Source organism: Balaenoptera musculus, chromosome 20, assembly GCF_009873245.2.
Source record: "Balaenoptera musculus isolate JJ_BM4_2016_0621 chromosome 20, mBalMus1.pri.v3, whole genome shotgun sequence".
Lineage (NCBI taxonomy): Eukaryota > Metazoa > Chordata > Mammalia > Artiodactyla > Balaenopteridae > Balaenoptera > Balaenoptera musculus.
The window spans coordinates 20,604,024-20,623,320 of NC_045804.1; the positions used below are offsets into that span (position 1 = coordinate 20,604,024).

At 43.3% G+C, this 19,297-nt stretch overlaps 3 protein-coding genes across 7 annotated transcripts in view; 1 reads left to right on the plus strand and 2 right to left on the minus strand.

Annotated features, from left to right (window-relative positions):
- Positions 1–22: 22 nt before the first annotated feature.
- KLHL11 (kelch like family member 11) lies at positions 23–16,705 on the minus strand. Of its 3 annotated transcripts, XR_005017688.1 has the most exons (4): positions 16,002–16,705; positions 9,703–11,458; positions 7,755–7,783; positions 23–84 (listed from the first exon to the last, which is right to left on the minus strand). XR_005017688.1 is itself a non-coding variant. In XM_036835615.1 (2 exons), the coding sequence occupies exons 1-2, from the start codon at positions 16,544–16,546 to the stop codon at positions 9,877–9,879; spliced, it is 2,127 nt and encodes a 708-aa protein (XP_036691510.1). In that variant the 5' UTR covers positions 16,547–16,705; the 3' UTR covers positions 5,897–9,876. The 3 variants fall into 3 exon arrangements, 1 of the variants encoding a protein (XP_036691510.1); XR_005017687.1 differs by lacking the exon at positions 23–84 and having other exon boundaries at positions 5,897–7,783; XM_036835615.1 differs by lacking the exon at positions 23–84 and having other exon boundaries at positions 5,897–11,458.
- Positions 193–5,727, plus strand: KLHL10 (kelch like family member 10). Its single transcript, XM_036835616.1, has 5 exons — positions 193–514; positions 2,678–3,167; positions 4,027–4,644; positions 4,950–5,099; positions 5,316–5,727. Exons 1-5 carry the CDS (start codon positions 216–218, stop codon positions 5,688–5,690), a joined length of 1,932 nt encoding a protein of 643 aa, XP_036691511.1. The 5' UTR covers positions 193–215; the 3' UTR covers positions 5,691–5,727.
- An 860-nt stretch (positions 16,706–17,565) lies between the features above and the next one.
- The window catches only part of ACLY (ATP citrate lyase), a 42,903-nt gene continuing 41,171 nt past the window's right edge, over positions 17,566–19,297 (minus strand). For 2 of the 3 annotated variants that reach the window (XM_036835611.1, XM_036835612.1), the window contains exons 28-29: positions 18,942–19,018; positions 17,568–18,527 (exon numbers count right to left, since the gene is read on the minus strand). In XM_036835611.1, the coding sequence (XP_036691506.1) occupies positions 18,433–18,527; positions 18,942–19,018 (172 nt within the window). In that variant the 3' untranslated portion in view covers positions 17,568–18,432. Of the gene's footprint in view, positions 18,528–18,941; positions 19,019–19,297 lie in introns of all 3 variants that reach the window. The other variant, XM_036835613.1, reaches the window with a different exon arrangement.

A 19,297-nucleotide genomic window follows, 5' to 3' on the forward strand; every position in this document is an offset into this window, starting at 1 on the left:
AAAAGTCTTACGTGGTGTTGGCGGTCACGTCCTGCTCCTGGTTGGTTGCGGAAGATGTGAGGTGGTCTTCAGCCTGAGTGATGCCTTGGGGGAGGGGGGGGGAAGGAAGGAGGACAGGGACAGGAGAGAGTTCCAGAACCTGAGAGCACAATCCTGAGAGTGATCTCACTAAGGGCCCAGGATTCTGGAACTTGGGCTGCCTGCTAGGCCCTTATATGAGAGATGTAGTAGGGAGAAGGAGTGACAGCTGGCTGAAGGGCCCCCACAATCCTCCCCGACACCCTAGGAGAGCAGCCTCTCTCCGCTTGTCCCAGGGTGCCATGGAGATGGAGAGCGCGGTGGCCTCCACATGTTTCCACCAGCCTCACATGGAGAGGAAGATGAGTGCGATGACCTGTGAGATCTTCAACGAGCTTAGACTAGAGGGCAAGCTGTGCGACGTGGTCATCAAGGTCAATGGCTTTGAGTTCAATGCCCACAAGAACATCCTCTGTAGCTGCAGTTCCTACTTTAGGTATAACAGGGTTGCTGGACTAAGCCAAAAGGGGGAACGGGGCTCATTCTGAGACATTTTGGTTCATTTCATATTTCCCGCCCCATTTTCTTAAGTTTAGGGACACTGTCAAAGCCCTGGGCTCCTGTAGACTGGCTCCTTTGTCTTCTGAAGAGGCACAGTTAGGGCCAGCGCCTCTTCTGTCTCGTTTTCAACTAGATTTCAACCAACTATTGGTGGGCCAGATGCTTTTTTTCTTTGATTTTCACCCAAACCAACCTTTGGGAAGGTTGGACACCTGTAGTGGATTTCCTGCTTAAACCTAGATGACAATGCCACTTCAGCCACCCCTTAAGCCCCTATCTGAGACTATCTCAAACAGGGTGACAAATTAACAAGGACTGAGAGGGTGGGAAGGGGGAGGAGGGGAAAGAACCAAGGAAATATTTTTCAGAAGAAAAAGGGAGTTTGAGCCAAAACTATCGTAACCCAGGAAGTAAAAGACCTAGTTTGTTCATGAGCTGAAAATATTTGAGTACTCAGTTCCAATGAAGATATGATAAGTGCGTGCCACCCGTTGCTAAAAATTCTCATTCATCTAGACCTAGAGCAGGGTATACAAAAAGACCAAATAGTGACTATTTTAAGCTTTGCAGGCCGTACAGTCTCTGTCACAACTACTCCACTCTGCCTTTAGTAGGAAAGCAGCCTCAGACAGTATTAAATGAAAGGGCATGGCTGTGTTCCGATAAAATTAATTATGAATACCGAAATTTGAATTTAATTTCCAGGTGTCACAAAATATTTTTTCCCCATTTAAAAATGTAAAAAATATTCTTAGCTCATGTGCAGTACAAAAAACAAGAGTTGGGCTGAATTTGGCCGAGAGGCTGTAGGTTTTCAGAACTCTTCTCTAGAGAATTTGATCTCTGAGCCCACATTCCCTTAAACTTCCTAGAAAAAGGAAGGAAAAATATATTAGGGCAGGGACTTCTGTCCTCTGCAACACCTAGAGAAGTACCTAGCTACATAGTAGGGACCCAATAAGTTGTTGTGGAATAGTAGTCATTTTACTCATTCAATAATTATTTATTGAGTGCCTATTTTGTGACAGGTACTGGAAATAAAACAATGTATAAACATTCCTGTTCTCGTAAAGTTTACCTTCCAGTAGGGAGAACAGGCATTTAATAAATAAAATACATATTAGATCATAAGTGCTAGGGAAAAAAAGGAAGATAGAGAGTGGTCAGTGGTAATTTTAAATAGGATTATCACTTTGCTGACAGAGTGACATTTGAGCAAAGACTTCAAGGGGCTGCGGTCTTGGGAAATAACAGAGATCTTGGGAGAGCCTTCCAGGCAGAGTACAAAGCAAAGTGCAAAGATGAAAGCATCTCTGGTGTATTCAAGGAAAGCAAGGCCAGCAGGGCTGGAGCAAGGTGAGGAGGAAGGCGAGAGGAAATATGGTTAGAGAGGTATTCACGGTCCAGATCCCAGAGGTCTTTTGTAGTCCCTGGTAAGGACTTTGTATTTTACTCTGAGTAACAAGGGAAGTCAGTGGAAGGTTCTGAGTGGAAGAGGAGCATAAACTCTTAAGAATCATGCTGGTGGCTGGGATAAGACCATAAACTCTGGAGGTGTCAAAAGCAGAAGCAGAGAGATCAGTTGGGAGGTTTACTCCCAATAATCTAGGCAAGAGCTGGTGGTAGCTCACACCAAGAAGGTAGCAATGAGAGAGGTGAGAAGCGATCGGATTCTGGATATGTGTTGATTGAATAATACTTGTTTTAAAAGTGTATTTGCTCAAGTTTAATTTCCTTAATTAAGGTAGAATTTGGTGGGCAATGGGCTGAGACAGAAAAAGACCTGGGTCTTACTCCCAGCTGTAGATCCCAGTTTCTCCATCCACAAAATGGGAAAAAGCCTACTTATCATGAAGACAGGAATAAAAGTGACCAAAGTCAAAGTTCCTGGAAAGGTTCTCTTGACCACTGTATAAAACCTACCCTCCTCCCCCCCCCACCCCGCTTCCTCACGCCAATTTATTTCCAATTGACTTATTGTGCACGCTATTTGGAAAATGTCCAAATTTTCCACAACAAGAGAAGGTGGCGGGGGGAGGGAACATGGCAAACTAGAGAGAAATATTTCAGTGACTGCTAGTTTCTTTCTTTCTTCCAGAGCTTTGTTTACAAGTGGCTGGAACAACACTGAAAAGAAGGTATACAACATCCCTGGCATTTCCCCCGACATGATGAAGCTAATTATCGAATATGCGTACACCCGGACCATCCCCATCACACCAGAGAACGTGGAGAACCTACTGGCTGCTGCAGACCAATTTAACATCATGGGTATTGTCAGGGGTTGCTGTGAGTTCCTCAAGTCGGAGCTGTGTTTGGTTAATTGTATCGGCATCTGCAAGTTCACAGACTACTACTACTGCCCCGAGCTGAGGCGGAAGGCCTACATGTTCATACTGCACAACTTTGAGGAGATGGTGAAAGTCTCAGCAGAGTTTTTAGAGCTCTCAGTCACTGAACTTAAGGATATCATTGAGAAAGATGAGCTCAACGTCAAGCAAGAAGATGCTGTATTTGAGGCCATTTTAAAATGGATTTCTCATGACCCCCAAAATAGGAAGCAGCATATTTCAGTTTTGCTTCCCAAGGTCGTTTAGTTATTCTTTTGTGGGATGCTTAATTGCTTTTTTTTTTTTGCCCACGCCACATGGCTTGTGGGATCTTAGTTCCACAACCAGGGATCGAACCCATGCCCCTGCAGTGGAAGCTCGGAGTCCTAACCACTGGACTGCCAGAGAATTCCCTTAATTGCTCACTTTTGATTCATTTATCCCAGAGGGATTGTCCCAAGAGCCATACTCAGATGTTTGACAGATTCCAAGGCTGTGGTCATACTTACATATACTTATATATGTACATCTATAGAAGGCATCCCCTGCTATTCTCTGGAATTTTGCGATTTTCTCTGCCCTTGGCATTGCTAGTTCCTTCTGCTCCAGTTATATTCTCTTTGACCAAGATTCTCCCTGATAGTGGGGGAAGGAGAGGGCAGGCCTTCAAAAGAATTCTAAAGGGTCTTCCTCTCACCCCTTTCCTTCTGTGAGTTTCCCCAACCAAAATAGGAGTTGGACAAGAAACCAGATCATGAGCGTTGCACTCAATTGTAGCCATTTGGTGCTAATTCATGTAATTTTACATATAGAGGCATAGATATCCAATTACTGAACAATGACCGCAGCTCTTTCTGGTCTAACAGTCCTGTCCAGGGGCCAAGGAATGGACTAGCTCTGTGACCATTTGAGGTGGCTTCTATCTCGCTCATTCTCAGCATCCAAATGTATACCACCTCCAAAAAACAAATATTTAAACTGTGAGCTGTAAATTACAAAAACAAAACAAAACATGACCCTACTGCATTCAGAGGAGACTGTAAAACTGCGGGCTTAAGGACATGGGTTTTCCAGACACCATACCTCATCTGAATGGCTTTCTGTATTTCCTTCTTAGGTTCGCCTGGCTCTAATGCATGCTGAATACTTCATGAACAATGTTAAGATGAATGACTATGTCAAAGACAGCGAGGAATGCAAGCCAGTCATCATTAATGCACTGAGGGCCATGTATGACCTAAACATGAACGGACCTTCTAATTCTGACTTCACCAACCCACTCACCAGGCCCCGCCTGCCCTATGCCATCCTGTTTGCAGTTGGTGGCTGGAGTGGTGGGAGCCCCACCAATGCCATTGAGGCATATGATGCTCGGGCAGACAGATGGCTGAATGTCACTTGTGAGGAAGAGAGTCCTCGTGCCTACCACGGGGCAGCTTATTTGAAAGGCTATGTTTATATCATTGGGGGGTTCGATAGTGTAGACTATTTCAATAGTGTTAAGCGTTTTAACCCAGTCAAGAAAACGTGGCACCAGGTGGCCCCGATGCACTCCAGGCGTTGCTACGTCAGCGTGACAGTCCTCAGTAATTTTATTTACGCCATGGGAGGATTTGATGGCTACGTGCGTCTCAACACTGCTGAACGTTATGAGCCAGAGACCAACCAGTGGACACTCATTGCCCCCATGCATGAACAGAGGAGTGATGCGAGTGCCACAACACTCCACGGAAAGGTAAGACGCCGGGGGGAGGTGGGGTTAGGAGATGTGAAAGCAAACAAGCCTGGAAATAATAGATGGAAAACAGAAGTGGCAGTATTCACTTTGCAATACTAACTCCTTCATCAAATGACTAAGTGGCCCTTTGTAACTATCTTTTCTGATTTGACTTATTAAAAAGCAATGCATGCACATGTGGAAAAAAGAAACTCAGACTGAAGACTGGCATCAGAAGTGTCCCCTGCCCCCAGCCACCACCATATACACACCCTTTCTTTCTGCTCCCCAATTTTAATAATCTTGGAACTCTCTTCACACAGGTCTACATATGTGGTGGGTTTAACGGAAATGAATGCCTGTTTACAGCAGAAGTGTACGAGGCTGAGAGTAATCAGTGGACAGTCATAGCACCCATGAGAAGCAGGAGGAGTGGAATAGGCGTAATTGCTTATGGAGAACACATATATGCGGTGAGTTTCTTTTGTACAACAAAAATTATAGCCCTAGATTTTCTATTAGCAAATAGGTTTACACTACCACTGGGAAGAATTTGAAAGCTTTTTTCCATGGAAGACAGTGGAAGAGGGAGGTATGAAATCACTGGTCCCCCCCCTCCCCAAAGAGGGCATCCTCAGCAGACAGAAGCGATGGTTAACAGCCAGCTGTGTTTCCTCTGCTGTCCACAGGTAGGCGGCTTTGACGGGGCTAATCGACTTAGGAGTGCGGAAGCCTACAGCCCAGCGGCTAATACTTGGCGCACGATCCCCACTATGTTTAATCCTCGTAGCAATTTTGGTATCGAGGTGGTAGACGACCTCTTGTTTGTGGTGGGTGGCTTTAATGGCTTTACCACCACCTTTAATGTTGAGTGCTATGATGAAAAGACTGAAGAGTGGTATGATGCTCATGACATGAGTATATACCGCAGTGCTCTGAGCTGCTGTGTGGTACCAGGGCTGGCCAACGTTGGGGAATACGCAGCTAGACGAGACAACTTCACAGGATTAGCACTGCGTGATGAAGTAAAGTATTCCGCCTCGACAAGTACCCTACCTGTATGAGCCTCTTCATTTAGCTAATAAAAAGTCTCAGCAATAAGAATTCTTTCTTTTAAATAAATGCAGTGTTTAAACTTGTAAGAGTATTGGAAAGTGTTCAACTTAAGGGAGCCAAGGGTTGCATGACTGAAGGGAATAAGGGGGGAGGAAGAAAGCAATTATATTCAATGGTGCAGAATTAAAAAGGAAAAATCACAGTGCAAATCAGCTCTAAAGAAATACATTTATTTAAAACTTACATTGAGATGATTAGTAGCTATAACACAGAACAAGATAGCTTTAGGAACATAAAACAAGCTATTTTACAACGTCATGTCTCAAAGTGTCCTAAATTCTACATCTCCTCTGACTTAAAGGGGGGCAGTCAAGATTATACTTGCAGTAGATAGGGGCTTGATACTGTTAGCCCAGAAAACTCACTGTATCAACTGGAACTAAATATTTATTTTACAAATAACTCAAAGAGCCCCAGCACATGGATCGTAAGATCTTCACCCATGTAGCAAGCACTACTTTTCACGAGTGCATTATGCAGGAGGATTAAGTTAACAAGTGCTCTATTGTATGTGCTTCACTGTCAGACATTTCCAGTAATGGGCATGGAGAGTAAGACAAAAGCCCTACAAAGGTAATCAACAAAGAGTGGTTATTTGGCTATCTAATTAAATTCCTTGAAGTAAAAATGACTATTATGTTATTGTTATTGTATTACATCACGACTATGAGCTGTTTTGTTTCCAATGACCAAAACATATTATAATGTAAGCATTATAACAAAAACAAAAATGGACTATTCTCAAGAAAGTAACAAACTGGAGTGATGAACTGTGACAGAATGTTTAACAGTTTAAAAAAGGAGAGACTGAATTGTTTCACCAAATATTCTACACTTAAATGACAACCTATAAACACCCTATGTTTCTAGTGTAGGCAGAGAACTTGCTTCACAATTCTACATATTTGGAAAAGACATGAAATGTGGCCGATACACCCTTCTTATTTAAGCTTAGTTTGAGGCAAGTACAAAAAAACCTCCCTTTGGTTATGCTTGATTAGGCCAAGTAACTAAAATATACAATTCAGCTTATGTGTCTACCAATAGTATAGTGTTCATATTAGAATTATGAAGCAGAGAATGAAGTATTTAAACATACCACGTCTACACTAGCAAGAAACATAAAGAGGAAAAAAAGGGTGCCCTAGAAACTGCCTTACCAGCAGCCTGAAGAGTTTAATATACAAAAGAACAGAAATCTGCCATAAACACTATCTTTCCAGCTTCAAACTTCTGTCCTACATAAAAAAAGATTTCAAAATTTTTTTGGTCCCAGAAATACAATACAAAATCAAGTAATCAAGACAAAATTGATGTCAATGAATTTTGAGGTTTTTTTTTTTTTTTTTAGCAAAGTAGTTTTGAATTGGCACAGCAAAAGCAAAGTTGGATATCAAGATACACAAGACTAATCATGCAAACAACTGCAAGTGAGATGTATTACTTAAACACTAAGCTCATGACTGACATTCTCAATATATACACTGATTTTTTTTTTTTTTTTTTAACCATGGTGGGGTAGGTATAGTTAAAGGATATCCATTCTAAGATATAAGCAGCCTCACTCAAAGTTATGTATAGTTATTACTTTTTGGTATAATCAATTCCTCTCTTTTCCTTCTACAAAACAAAAACAAAAGCAAAAAAGGTTTGCTTGAATACATATTAAGCTGTCTTTTTAAAGCTGTATTTTTAACTGCTTAAATTATCAAACACAATCTTTAAGTTTTCATCAAAAAGGAAATTTCTTTCCCAAAGAGCCATTTTAGGCTGGTCATCATAATCAGAACCTTTCCAAATACTGCGGGAAGTTATTTCCAGTTTAGAATTTCAGAATGTCAGCCTTGAACAGATTTAAGCAAATCTGGTTTCTTTCCTTATTAACAAGTTAGTTAGGATATTTCAGAAACACAAGTTACTGATGTGAAATCACACATGTGAATTCAAATATGAAAATTAGGAATTCAGTAGTCAGGAACCCTGCACACATCATCATGCAAGGAAGGACTTACCCTCTCTTTCCAGCCATGGCCTAGGCTGCCTGCCGAGTTAAAAAACAACAGTTTCAATCACGTTTTCAAAACCAGATTATACCTAAATCTTATGAGTTATGACTTCTGCCACATCATGTGAAAAAAAGATAACCCTACAAATAACTTGGTAATGACTGTCTCAGAAGACAACTCTGAGACAAAAAAAAAAAAAAAAAAAAAAGGCAATCAAAAACCTTACACCCTTCGGGAGAGAAACTGGCACCTTAGTGAGCTACTAAATTATTTCAACAGCACCAAGAAAAGGCAGTTTGCTAGCACAGTCTTATCAGAGAGAAATGAGAACTTCATTCAATGAACTTTTCTGTCTTACTTGCACAGACCTCTCACAACTACTTAGCACTTCTCAGAATCCAAATAGCTTTTATTAAAATAACTACAAATAAATGGAAATTAAGAAAACAGTAGAGGTGGGGTAGGATAATATATCCTCATATAGAAATAGACTTGCAGTCTCCCATCCCTACCCCGGCCTAAATTAAACGGTTTTAAAGCAGATTTCCAACACATTATTGAAAAACTTTGTCCTAGGCAGGGATACCAATTCAGAAATTTCAGTTAAGTTCTTAGTATAGAGTCCAAGGGCTAAACATTAACAGTCTCACAGCACACTGAGAGCCAAAATTCCTGGTTGTGCTTTTTTTCCTTTTGATGTTTGATCCAACTAATAAGATTAACTATATTGGACTAGGGAAAAAAAAAAAATCACTGTACTTGGAATTCACCTTCTAGAATGGTATTTCAGAATGTCTAAGAAGGTAGAGACATTCTGAAAGAAACAAGAGAAGTATACTGGACCCACACTTCAAACCATTAGAGCAGGAGTCCCTTATGTTAACTGAGCGCTAAAAGTCAACCTAAGTGGTAATTTGCATAAAGCCTGGGCGCAGATAAGAGTATCAGAAGAATGCATAAAAATAAATAAAAGATAACCATAGTGATAAATTTTTAAGAGCCATAATTATGCGCCCAAATGTAGTATTCTAGGCTCAGGCAAAGTTCCAATGAAAGTCTAGGGCAACTAGATAAAACATTGTAATAATCCAGGCTGAGAAATAATAAGGCTTCTCTTTAGCAACATTTCTCTAAATTGTTACTTCCTTCCCATTTTGAAAAAAGTTTCTTTTAGAAAGGAATGGTACGGATTCCATACAATATGCATCAGAGCAAAATTTAAAATTGAAGGCATTGTGTCGATTGTCATTGGCATTATTTACACTCATTAATTTATCTTCAAATAAGCCTGCAACTCCCGAAAAAAGCGTTTTTAAATTTTTCAGTGCCTTTGATTTCTTACTCTAGACTAATAATACTTTTCTTCTTAGAGAAACAAATTTCACAGATATAACTTCCTCTGTATTCAATCAGCTAAAGATCAGTACTCTTGCCAACTACCATTGTCTCAGAGTGATGACTTGAAGTTCATAACACAGTTGCTGAAGAAATGAAAAATACTCAAAAAATACATGAGCCAATCACAAATTTCTCATCAATCATCTCTTCCAGAAATAAACAAGATAGCATTTGTAGATAAACAAATACAAAAAAGTATCAATGCAAAGATTCTGAAATCATCTTGCTGAAATATTGTGCTTTTTCCTTCAAATTTCAATCTCACTATTGCACATACCTCCTGTAGATGACGGCTCAATGCATAAATTCTGATCTTGTCAAAACCAACCATTCGGGAAAAAAATGAAAAAGATTATCAAAGTAAATGTGCAAATATAACTGGTGCTTAAAGCATGTTCAAAACATAAGACCCTAAGACAAAGGAGTTATAACTTGCTGGCAGACAAACAGTCAAGTAACTACACCTGGTTTTTCCACTTAGCTGAATAAGATCTTATTAAAGATAACACACACACAAATCAAAGATGGATAAAGACTGCAAACTAACAAAAATTACCATGTATTGAATTGATCTTCCCATTCTTCAGTTTTTGACTATATTTCCTTTATATGGGGCGATAATCAGTTCATGTAGAAAATAAGTTATCGACATACTTTTTCAAGTAACAGTCTGGGTATCTTCAGCCTCATGAACAGGTATAACTGTTTTGAGCTGCACATATCAGAGAACCTAGCATTCTATCTGAGAGCTTGGCACTCGTCGCATGTTTAGGGCGTGTCGATGTATTTCTTGCATCTGTCTGATCCGGTCCTTCTGCCACATTAAGTTTTGAGGCATAGGATATCTCTGAGTGCCATGCAAGTACCGGTATGGGATTCTCACATGGCAGGCAGTGGCTCTACAACGAGGCTGTGGCATGGGAGGAAGAAGCATCCACCTCTTTCTCTCAGCACAATATCGGTAAGCTTCTTTCCGATACTGTTTGTCAATATCATCACTGTTTTTCCAGCCTCCAATAATGAAAACGTCATCTTTGTAATAGCAAATGGCCGCTCCTTCGATGCTTAGGACTTCTGGAGGTAAGCTTTCAAGGATCTCATCGGAAACTTGGCTGGCAATTTTTCTTACTGCCTCTTCATTTTCTAAAGAATAACTCTTGGGACAGCATGAGGCTGTCTGATAAAAGTTTGAATTGACCACAGACATTTGGAAAAAGCAGTAATTGTCAATAAGTGGCAAAGATTCCACATCTTGCCACTGTCGAGTCTCCGTATCGTAACAAGTGATGACAGCCTTTAATCCATCTTCAGTGTCCCGGTCCACAGGAGTGCGGGCAGCGATGTACACAAACCGGTCTTCAATGGCTAGTGCTTTAACATCTCGAAGAATCTTTGGTGCTGATTCCAAGTTGTGCCATTTATCAAGCTCGGGATTATAAACAGTCACATCTTTAAAACCAGGACTGAAGTTGCCATGTCCTCCAATGCTGTATAGCTTCCCTTTGACTTCTGTTAGTCCAAAAGAATGCTTCCTTGTCATCAGACTACAAACGTGTTCCCAGGTATTCAAGTTTGGGTTATACCTTTCCACAGTTTTAGCAAACCCAGGTTCCATCGACCCAGCAACATACACGTAGGATTCTGTTACTGCAACAGCATGTCCATCAAGGTGATTATGAATATGGGGTAGGTTTACCCATCTGTCCTCATCGACAAAATATCCCACACATTCACTTAAATAGTCCCCTCCTTCCGACACGCCTCCAATAACCATGATCACGTCCATGTTTTGCCCATAGCGAGGTAATAATGAGACATGAGAAGCGGGATGCTGGAACGTGCCAGACTGTATATTCTCGGCTCTAAGAGCATGCCTCTCCACTGCATCAGCCACTAACTTGACACAAACTTCATTATTGGCCACCAGCCTCTCTGGTTTGACATGACGAGTAAGGTAAGTAGGTTTCATCTGGGACAATCTGAGCAATTTAAAAAGTTCTTCAAAGTATCTCTCTCTCTCTTCAGCATTTCTCTGAACCCATTTCAAAACTGTTTCAAATAGAACCTCTTCAGAATCAACTGTAATCTCCAAGTCCGACAGCCAGTCTCGAATGAGGTGGAAAGGTAAAGTATAAAACTCCTCATCCTGAATTACTTTGTGGAAGTTTCTCCGTATCATATCCGCAGCTTTCAGAGCAAGTTGGCTTAGAGTATACATGTGAGCTAAGCTATGAATGGCCACACAATTAGAGAGATGAAGTTTTTTCTTGAGAAATTCTCCACAAAATTCTTTTAAACGAATTAATAGGAACCTAAAATCAAGAAAAAGAGAAAGGATTAATTTTCAAATGTGCATATTTTATGTGGCTGCACTTTGAGTGCATCTGAATTATACAAACTGAAATGTAAGCTTCATCTCACTTCACGCACAACACCTGAAAAAAGCATATCCTCCCAACTTAAAAAGGATTGTCCTGAAAAGTAGGTTTAAAAGCATATATAAAAATCATCTTTATATGATATATTTTAAATTATTTCCATTAGATAGTTTATATGTATTATATATCATACAAAGTATGTATAATACACACACACACACAAAACAGAGTTTTTGATTATGTAAGGTGTTTCAGAACATATCCTTTAATAAAGTACAACAGTCCCATACTTTATTTCCACTTTAATTTGCCCTTGGCAAAGGCAAATCCCAATCCAAACTTGTCTCTGCCATCCTGCCCTAGTCCTTTGCCAGCAACCAGCCTCTTCTTAGATGAGGCTGGGTCTCAGTGAAGAGAATTTCTTTAGCATCAGCTACATGGTACAGGAACTGTGACTCCTGGGAGGCTGTTTGGTCAGCTCTCAGAGGGAATGGCGGTGCAGGCTTTGTGTCAGAGGTTTTAATCTTCTCTTCACCAGAGCTTTCTCCCTGAGTAGCCCAGGGGTGGGGGCAGGGGTGGTGCTCAGGGGTTTTGTCCTGAGCTGGGTTCTCATTAAAGCAGGTGAGGCAAGGCAAACGAAAACATCTGAAGAAGCCAGGAAATAAAACAACAACAGAAAACATGTAGGATGGTCCACGTTAAAAAAGTAAAGAAAGTAGTTTGGCATGTAGCTGACTAGATGTTGTTTGCTCACATAAATTAATCTGGCAGAATTCAGCCCCAAGGGTGGCCAATTTGAGACCACTGCTAAAGAGTAAGTCCCCAGAACTGAGAACATTAAATAATGTAAGAATGACTTCATCGGGACTTCCCTGGCGGTCCAGTGGTTAAGACTCCGCGCTTCCACTGCAGGGGGCGCGGGTTCCATCCCTGGTTGGGGAACCAAGATCCCACAGGCCGCTTGGCACGGCCAAAAAAGAAAAAAAAAAAGGAATGACTTCATCAGTCCAGGCCTCTCTCACTTCAGTAATCATTTGCTATTATGATTATTGTGCTTAATAACTGACTGCGATATGAAGATTAATTTCAAGACAGGCTCCCTTCACCCTCTCCAGAGAACACACCATCTCAGACGTGAAACAAAGACAAGGTTGAGTGGTAAGAGCTCTAGTGGCTCTCAAACATGTCTGGGTGCCAGGGTCACTCACTCCTGGGCTGCCCCACCCCTACTTCTGATTTTTGGCAGGCACTCCAAGTAAGCCGACACGTATCCCCTTGGACAGGTATTTGGAAACACTGCTCTATGAAAATAATAGCTACTGTATACTAGGCATGTGCCATGTGACAGGCATCATGCTGGGCACTTCCTATTATCTCTTCAGGTTGTAAGTGCCTGCGAGGTAGGTATGATCAACAGAAAGAGTATATGGGGGGAGGTGGGGAGGTAGTAAAGGAATCCTGCCTCAGAGCTGATGGGTGAAATTGGATGTGATGGTTGCAGGGCACTTAGTGCCAAACACAAGGCAGCTGCTCAGCAACTGACATATGGAGAGAAGTTAAAGTTTTAAGTAAACTGTCTGGGGTGTTCTCTCCTCTCCTCACCCCAATTCTCCAGTAAAGCAGCAGTAAATCTGAATGAACACAAGCTCACATGACAGAAGCAAACGTAGCTTGAGTGAGTGCAATGACCCTTCTCTATCCATCTGCATTCAACAAACCTCCCTCTCTTCTCTCAGACCTACATCCACCCACCCAACCCCACCCTCAAATAGATGACCCAATCTCATGCTTTGAGAAAACAGAAGCAGTCAGGCAAAAACTTCATTTTCCCACTATCTTTTTTTTTTCTGGCCGCACCTCGCAGCTTGCGGGATCTTAGTTCCCCGACCAGGGATTGAACCCGGGCCCCGGCAGTGAAAGCACCGAGTCCTAACCACTGGACTGCCGGGGAATTCTCTCCCACTATCCAATCTGTCTGCCTAACAGCTGTATGCTATACTCTGCCTTCCCAGTCCAACTTCTCCACTTTCGATATGGATTCTATCCCCTTCTTGGTTTCAAGGACTTTGATCCTATAACATCAATTTCTCCTCTTCCACAGATTCATTTTTCATCAGCACACAAACATGCTCCACTATCTCCTATCTTGGGGGCGGGGGGGAAGACCTCCCTGGACTCCTCTCCACACATGTCCATGTGTATCATTTTTCTGATCCTCTTGACAGTCAGACTTAAATGACTCTTGTCAGTGCCATCAAGGACCTCTATTATCACCAAATCCAATGATCGCTTACAGTTGACAGAGCTGACATGATTGGCTACTCCCTCCTTGACACACTTTAGGCTTCCATGGGATCAGTCTCCTCTGCTGGTTCCTCTTTACCAGTCTGGAGAACCCCAGGGCTCAGTCCCGCTGTTTCTCTTTTCTATCTACACTCTCTTCCTAAGTAATTTCATCCAGTCCCGAGGCTTTAATTACTACCTATATGCTAATTTCCTGCCAATCTGTAGCTCCCAGTGCTCATCTATACAACTGCCTACTAGACATTTCCTGGACCAAAAACCAAACTCCTGATTTTCCTCCCAAACACTTTCCTGCAATCTTCCACATCTAAATAAATAATGAACAAACTCCATCTTTCCAGTGGGTCAAAAAACTAGCAGTCTTTTCCCTACCCCCCCACATCAAATCCATCAGCAAATTCATCTCCTCTGCCTTCAAAATATGTCTAGAATCAAAGCATTTCTCATCACTTTTCCTTCTCCCTCCTCAATCCAAACCTCTACCACCACTGCCACAACCTCCTAAACTAATCTCTCTGCTTCTGCCCTTGCAGCCCCTTCCCCACCACCTCATCCTTTTTCTCAACACAGCAGCATTCTCCAAATCAGACTGCATCATTCCTCTACTCCAAACCTTCCCATGTCATTCAGAGTAAGAGCCCAAGTCCTTCCACAGGCTGACAAGGCCCTGTGGGATCCGGATTCATCCCCATTACCACCTTCAGGCTTCTCCTACTCCTCTCACCCTGCATCCCTTTGATTCAGCCACACTGGCCTCTTGCTATTCTCTAACACCCAGACAAGCACCATCTCAGGGTCTTTGCACCTGTGTCCCCTACCTGAAACACCCTTAACCTCACTTCCTTCGGATCTTTGCAAAATGTCTTCTTCTTCACGAGGATTTCTCTATCCATCCAATTTTTAAAACAGCTCCTTTACACCAGCACTTTCTATATGCCCCACCATCCATTATTTTTCAAAACAGCTCTAGCAATCACCTCACATGCTGTTTTATTTATTGTCCATCTACCAATGTAAGTGCAATGTGGAAAGGGACTTTTGTCTGTTTTGTTCACTGCTGAATTCCCAGCAGCTTAGAACCCAGTGTCTGAACTGATGCATAATAGGTACTCAATAGGTATTTGTTCAAATAACGAATGTGTAACATAATACTGCCCCCAAAGACTCCTCCCCATCTCCAAACTGCATTCACCTGCCTCCTACCTAGTCTCTGGAACATCCATCTGGGCCCCCTACAATCCATCTTCCACAGCAGCAGAATCATCTTTAAAAATATTTAAATCAGGGGCTTCCCTGGTGGCGCAGTTGTTAAGAATCTGCCTGCCAATGCAGAGGACACGGGTTCGAGCCCTGGTCTGGGAAGATCCCACATGCCGCGGAGCAACTAAGCCCGTGAGCCACAACTACTGAGCTTGCGCATCTGGAGCTTGTGCCCCGCAACAAGAGAGGCCGCGATAGTGAGAGGCCCGCGCACCGCGATGAAGAGAGGCCCCCGCTCTCCGCAACTGGAGAAAGCCCTCGCACAGAAACGAAGACCCAACACAGCCAAAAATAAATAAATAAATAAATAAATAAAATTTTAAATCAGATAATTTCTTTAGCCAGCTTTCCATCACCCAGTAAAACCCAAACTCCTTTTTCCAACACATTTCACACACCCTTCTCCCCTTCACCCACTAGATCACTGAGTTTTCCTTTTTTACTTCTTCTCTAAGCCAAATGAGATCCCGCCCGAGGGCCTTTGCGCTGCCAGGAATGGTCATTCCCCATCTTTGCATGGCCAGTACTCCGTTGCCGTTTAAAGGTCTGTTTAAATGTCACCTCCTCAGAAAGGTCTTTCCTCTACGCAATCACTATCCTTTCATCCTTTTTAAATGTCAACATAGTACTTATTACATGCGGACCTTCTTCATTGCCTTTGTCACTTCACCTGGAGTCTGACAGGGCGCCCTCGCCGGACTGGCAGGCTGCAACCTCAGCACCCAGCGCAGGGGCGGCCACACAGCACACAGCAGGCGCTCAATAAGTATCAAACGAATGCACTTCGTCAGGGCTCACTCGAGCCCACCCTGGGCACTGCCCTCCCCGCCTTCTCCTGCGCCCTCCCTGGATGCGGCCCTCGGTCGGCGAGCATCCCCACCCCCGCCCTGCACATCCCGCCTCCGCCACCTACCTGTCGGCCAACTCCAGCACCTCGTGCACACTGCCCGTGCTGACGCGGATGCGCCCGGTGTACATGTATTCGATAACGGCTTCCACCGTGTCGGGTTCGGGCCCGGGCTCGGAGCTCCACTTGCGCATCTCCACCCGGCCCGAGCGGGACTCGGAGAACTGGCCCGAGAGCAGGGGCGTGAAGTACTCGGTGGCGGCGGCCAGCACCGAGCGGTGGGCCCGGAACTCGCGGCCTCCCGCACCGCCGAAGCACAAGGTAATGTCGCAGAAGAGGCCCTGGCGCCGCTGCTCGTTCTGCCTCCATGACAGCTCCGAGCAGTGAGAGCTGCACTCGAAATCCTCGGCCTCCGGGCCCGGGTCGCCCCCGCTCGCCTCCATTGCAGACAAGCCAGGCCCAGGCCCGAAGTCCACCGTGCCGCTGCCTCTGACTTCGGCGGCCAGCCCCGCCGAGCCGGCGGCGGCCGTCTCCATGCTCTCCATCTCTAGCACCTGCAGAGATGCAGCCGCGGCCGCCGCTGCTGCCGCCGCCACCGCCGCCGCCGCCATCTTGACGCCGCCGCCCCCGACCCCCCCCCCCCCAGTCTCCGAAGGATACGGCTGTTCTGGTGCGACACCGAGGGATTCTGGGAATAAATAGTGGGCGCGGGGCGGAGCCGGCCGCCGCTGGGTCTGCGCATGCGCCTCCCCACCCGACCTAACGCGCCCCCTCAGGTAAGGTGCAAACGTACTGCTCCCCAGTTATGACTGTCTCCCCGGGGGCCGCCCATCCACACGCCCTTGGGAGGATGGCTATTTCCATCCCCTTAGAGAGCAGCGTGCTCTTCGTGATCGTTTTGTAAAACAAAAGCCACCTTAGACCCTTACCCAGTGTTGTCTTGGGTGGCAACATTGGATTTTTAAAGGTTTAGAATGGCCTTGGAGTAAAAATTGAAAAAGAAAAAAAGACTCGAGACTGAGCCCCAGTTAAGTGGATGCGGGTGAGCAACTTACTTATTATCTCTGAACTAATTTATCTTTCTAAAAATGGGATACTATCTAGATTGGAAGATCGCTGTGAGGATTAAATGAGATGCTTGTCAGGTGTTTTACATAGTGCTTGGTCCACAGTTACTGTTCCATACATACTTGTTAAAAAGATAAATAAAAGCCACTTTGGGGCTTTAAGCAAGGGAGTGGCTCAATCAGATGCCTGTTTTAAAATGTCGCTGGTGGCTGTGTGGAGAATGGACTGTAAGGGGACAAAAGTGGAACTAAGGGCACTAAGTTATCAGACCAGATATGGGTAGATCAGAGGGGTAAATCGACAGGACTTGGCAACCAGAGAAGTGAAGGCAGGCTTTTGGCTTGAGTATCTAAGTAAAGCTTTGGTTCCCATTCACTGCGAAATGGAAGGTACAGATTCACGGGAGAAGATAGTTGGGTTTTTTTGAAGATAGTATTTTGATTCTTTTTTTTTTTTAAGAGATGGATGAACATTTTTAAAACTACATGTAGTAAAACTATTAGAAGGTACACTTCAAAGGAATGCAGATGAAAGGAAATGGATGACATGAGACAGCAGTATGTTTTCATTGTTACTATATAGTTTATTTAAACCAAACTATGATAATACAGAGGAGAGACTGAGGTGGCAGCTGCCCAGAATCTTTGTGGATTACAGATGCAAACTGAAGACAAGTCGATAACAGACAAGTCAGTTGCATAAATACAGAGAATGTTAAGACACAAGACATTTCACAGCTTTTTGCTTTGCACTTCCATTTTAAACATATGTATGTTACGACTTTACATTTTAAATTACTGCTCCACATATTCTGTAACAATGGCTAAGGATGCAATGGTCCTGTCCCCCTGACATTGGTCTGCAACATGGAACACTTCAGGGGGATACCAAACAAACTCTTAACACACAACATACGAAAAGATCCTAAAAAAAAAAAATCAGATTAATACAATGCTCTTCAGGTTATATGAGGAGGAAGAAAAGTGAAAAGGAAAAACAAGGTATTAGGGGTCCTTTAAATGGAGAGTATCTTGAGGTCTTAGAAGTGTCATTCCCTTCCTTCAAGGGGAAAACATTTTTTTAACTAATGGAAAAAAGAAAGCAACATTGTAACACCCTACAATGAGGAAAAACACTATCCTGACAGTGCTCAGATGCTTCCATATAATAAATACAGCAGGTAGCAGAGCAAATGTTGCAAGTATTGGCTGGGTTCTTATTTCTATGCTTATAAAAAAAATATTAAGCTTCTTTGTGTAGACTGAACAGTGTTAGCCTGTGGGTGTTGGTCTTCGGTGCCTGTACACTGGTGGCTGTTTACATTCCAGGCCCATCCTTTAAGCGAGCTCCAGTGCCAGCTGTCTGTGGCTATTTCCCCGGGGGGAGGAGTTCTCGGCTTCACTTTACTGTAGCAGGGTTCCTGGCTCCATTACATGCTCATGTGTTCCGGAAGAACATATGAAATATCATCCCATGGGTGACGATACAGGCCCTGCTTCAGCCTCTTCTGATCAAGATAGTGTCCTAAAATGAAGCAAACACATCTTTTTGTTAAGAGTTGGTGAGTTTTTTAAATTTTGGTGAGGGGGAGGAGATAAGGAACGGAAATCTTAACTAATACAAAAAAAAATGGGGAAGGACACCCAGATCCATCCCACAGGCAGATGCCAGCCTTGGTAAAAGGGAACTGTTGGACTTCATTCTATTTTCCTGGGCTAGCAATCAAACTCATTTCCAAGAACAAAGGAACAGAGATAAAGATAAGGCAGAAGTTTAAGACAGGAAGGATTAGGAACAATGATTAAGACAATGTGTCATCTCTCTTACAGAAACTGGCCACATAGGTTAAGTGGTATACCTGAACCATGGGGTAAAACAAACAAAAACAGAAACAAAAAACACAAAAACAAACACACAGGACTCTTACTACTAACTCACCAATGAAGCCCATACTCCTTCCCAGCACAAAGATGCCATTGAGGGCTCCAATGTCAATATATTCATCAGCTTCCTCCCTGCAACACACAATCCACTTGTGGTTTAACAATGGCTCACGTGACTGCCCTCCTCCCCACAGAGAGAAAGTACAATTTCTGCCCAGGAATGAGAAGCTAGCTCTCTTTGAACTCAAAGTAGAAAAAAGGGATGTTCTGGATGGTAGGTGTAGAGGCACTTTTTTTCTTCTTTATACCTCTCCATATTTTCTAAATCCTCTCTAATGAGCATGCATTGCTTTTAGAGTTGGGAGGAAACAAGAAAAATCAGTAAGCGTTAGGAAGAAGAAAATAGCTGCA